Consider the following 3,950-nt stretch of genomic DNA (forward strand, 5'->3'; position numbering starts at 1 on the left):
ACAGCAAAAATAAAAGATGTTTTCAAAGCAAACACTTGCCATGTGGGGTAAATACTGATGAGCCTCAATTGCTTCCCTGCCTCTTGCATGATATCCTAACTAAAGAGTTAACCTCTACACAGGAACTAAATGCTTTGGTGCTTAGTAAAAGGAAAGGTGCCAAGATATGAAGTGCTAAAGTAAGTTATTTAAAATTGCTATAAAAAATATCAAGGAGCGCTAATCAGTTTAGCTGAGTGGATAGAGTGTCGGCCTGCGAAATGAAGGGTCCCGGGTTCGATTCTGGTCAAGGGCACATGCCCACGATGTGGGCTTGATCCCCAGTGAGACACTTGCAAGAGGCAGCCGATCCATGATTCTCTTATCAAGGATTTTTCTAACTCTCTCCGGCTCAGTTGGTTGGGTGTTGTCCAGTGCACCAAAGTGTTGCCAATTTGATTTCTTGTCAGGGCACATGCCTAGGTTGCAGGCTTGAACCCCAATAAGGGGTGTGCAGGAGACAGATGTTTCACTCTCACATCGATGTTTCTTCTCTGTCCCTCTCTCTTCCTCTCTCTCTAAAAATTAATAGAAGTATTTTTTTAAATGTTAAAAATATTGAGGAGGAAAATTAATTCCTATATGTCTATGGATATTTCTAGGCTTCTATTCTACAATAAAAAAATAACAAAGAATAAAGGAATCTTAAATATAAGCAAAAAAGTTTCTTACGTGGCATATCCAAACACAATGTTGGCAGTGACTTTCAATGCATCCAAGATTGGAATGGTATCATCATAGTCATTTCTATTTAAAAGGTAGGAGGGGAGAAGGCCAAATACAAAGGTAAAAAGTTAAACAGCATTTTTAAAAAGAGCACAACAATGTAATAAAAATATAACCCTATTCTACTATACATAATTAAAAATTATAGATTCAAAATTCCTTTATCCAATCACCTACATATCTACCAAAACTAACCCAGGGCACCTACACTGTTGAGACATCTTTTCTCTTGTTAGTATTTACACTGGAGTTACATCTGAACTCTGGCATTGGATTTTGGCTGGCAATGCTCAGCAAGCAAAAACGTGCGACTCTGAGAGGCATTACCATTAGTTCCCTTCCTTAGTAACATGGGCAGACAGATGGGATCTGGTTCAGCTAAACTCCCTGGATCTGCAAGACCAGGACTGACTAGAGTGAGCAGTGCCCAGCACTAAAGGTGCTGTTTCTATGAGTTTCCAGAGGAATAACTGCAGTGGCCGTAGAGGCGTCTGAGCAGCTGCACCATTCGTAGAATGAGTAAATATCCAGACCCTTCAGTTTTTTACTTTTGTCCTACAGCAAATAGGAAAAAGTTACAATAATTAAATACACACAGAGAAAATATAGTTTCCTCTAGTTTTCTTCTTAATCAGCCTCAATCTATACTCTACACTTCACAAACTTAAGGGGTTCTTAGCACGTGCAGGTTTGCCATAGATGTAATTTGCCAAGGTTGATGTTTAACTCCAACAAGCTTCGTTGAATAAAGATGAGACAGCTTACCTTTTCCTACACATGTCCAACAGGAACACATTGAGCCCCGTTTCTTTTTCTTGCATCAATTTCAGTATGTTTTGCACACACAGGCAGTTTTCAGACCTATATGGATTTGGAGCATCAATAGGAACCATAAAGCTGTTCCCAAAGTTTTCATAACCATGTCCCGCATAGTATAATAATCCTGAAGAGGGGCAAAAGGGGCAAAAGTTAATTCTAAATCGTACTCTGAACATGTATGTAGCACTCTTTAAAAAGTATAACTTTTATTTTCTTCAAGTTAATGCAAACTTATTTAAGAGTTTCCCAGTTATAAATACAGTTAATGTTAACTAAATGCACATTAAAAATTATTTTGGAAACAGCCTTCATTTTAGTACTGTGTTTTTTGCCCATTCATACAATTGGTTTATTCAATTCTTTCATTTAGCAGATCAGTATTTAAAGGGAAGACTCTGTGCCAGCCACTGTCCGGGCTTCAGGATTACTAACAGAGACAAAAAAAACCCCTGCTTTCATGAAGTGGCAATCTTGAGAACGCAAACAAATAAATACACGTATGACACATGGAGAAAAAACATGTTCCACGGAGAACTATAAAGCAGGGCAGGTGAAAAGGAGTGTGGGTTGGGGCACACTCCTATTTATCTGTTTTATTTTGGGTAGTCAGTGAAGGCATCCCTAATATGGGGACATGTGAGCAGTGGCCTACAGCACATGGTGGACAAGCTAAATATTAGGGGCAGCACATTCTAGGGATCAGGTGGAGGAATCTCCAAGTGAGAATGTGCTTCACATGGGGACAGTTGCAAAGTCGTGTGGATGAGTGGTGTGAGCTGGGGACGAGCAATAGAAGTTTAGTACTGTATTTATTTTTAAAATATATTTTTATTGATTTTTTACAGAGAGAAAGGGAGAGGAATAGAGAATTAGAAAAATTGATGAGAGAGAAACATTGATCAGCTGCCTACTGCACACCCCCTTACTGGGGATATGCCTGCAACCAAGGTACATGCCCTTGACCGGAATCGAACCTGGGACTTTTCAGTCCGCAGGCCGACGCTCCATCCACTGAGCCAAACCGGCTAGGGCTTAGTACTGTATTTTAAACCAACATCAACATGCTGTTTTGAAGCATGTTTTATTTATTTATTTATTTTTCTTTTCCTACTGCACACCCCCTTACTGGGGATATGCCTGCAACCAAGGTACATGCCCTTGACCGGAATCGAACCTGGGACTTTTCAGTCCGCAGGCCGACGCTCCATCCACTGAGCCAAACCGGCTAGGGCTTAGTACTGTATTTTAAACCAACATCAACATGCTGTTTTGAAGCATGTTTTATTTATTTATTTATTTTTCTTTTCTTTTTTTGACTCTCAATCTGTTTTTGTTCATCAGTTTATGTTGTTCATTATATTCCACAAAAGAGTGAGATCATGTGATATTTATCTTTCTCTGACTTGTTTATTTCATTTCAGGCATTTCAATAAATTAGTAAGGGTTCTGATAATATGAACAACTTTTTCTAAGAAGAGCAGGGAAATCTGATTTCACGAATTATTACTTCTTTTATGTTATGATATATAAATATCATTAATTTTTCATCTAGAGTCTCTTGAAGTAAAATCCAAAATTTGGGTTATTTCAGAAATCAATAGATGAGCCATTATTTCTTTACTGAGAAATGATACTAAGAAAAATGTACCCAACAACTCTAAAGATTTTCTTGAAAAGAAGTTTGTTTTAGCTGTAAAAAAAGACACAACAAAAATATCAGGATGGGATGCCTTATAAAAATATTTGAGAGAAGTACTTGTGAAGACATCCCTTAAGCATGCAATCTCTAGAATCCACTAATTTTGTTCTCTTAGATTCTGGAATGATACTTTTTTATATAGTATTCTAAAATTAATAGTAAAAAGGCCTTTAGATAGGGAACAACAAAAACACCAATATAGTGGTTACAGGCCCAACTCCAGCAGAGAATGTGGCTTTGAACACACACACACACACACACACACACACACACACACACACACACGCAGGATCCAGGTCTTCTACTTAAAACTCTTATTAAAATAACGAAAATGGTTCTTTCATATGACAAAACAGACAACACATTAATTCTGTATGGGTTTAATTTAAATCTCATGTGTACCCTGAATATAATCATGTAGATACTGCAGGAAATGAAAAAGAAAAGGAAGACAAAGTTCTTGTTCCCAAAGTTCTTGCAACTCAGTCAGGCAAGCTCATGTTGTTCGTTAAACAACAAAGGAAATTAGCATATAATTATTACCATAAATTATGCGATCAGGGAGGCCCTGTATGATATGAGTGAAGCACAGAGAGGAATGTAAGTGTGAGGGTAGTAAACACAGGAACTTGGGAGAAAGAGTACAATCTGGAAAGGCAGAGGGAAA

General features: G+C 37.9%; 1 protein-coding gene across 1 annotated transcript in view; it reads right to left on the reverse strand.

The window, feature by feature from the left end:
- MALT1 (MALT1 paracaspase) overlaps positions 1-3,950 on the reverse strand; it is a 52,195-nt gene that overhangs the window by 7,854 nt on the left and 40,391 nt on the right. Inside the window, exons 11-12 of the mRNA XM_015564501.1 lie at positions 1,531-1,708; positions 712-786 (exon numbers count right to left, since the gene is read on the reverse strand). Of these exons, the coding sequence (XP_015419987.1) occupies positions 712-786; positions 1,531-1,708 (253 nt within the window). The remainder of the gene's footprint in view (positions 1-711; positions 787-1,530; positions 1,709-3,950) is intronic.

The sequence above is a fragment of the Myotis davidii genome, unplaced genomic scaffold (assembly GCF_000327345.1).
Source record: "Myotis davidii unplaced genomic scaffold, ASM32734v1 scaffold38, whole genome shotgun sequence".
NCBI lineage: Eukaryota > Metazoa > Chordata > Mammalia > Chiroptera > Vespertilionidae > Myotis > Myotis davidii.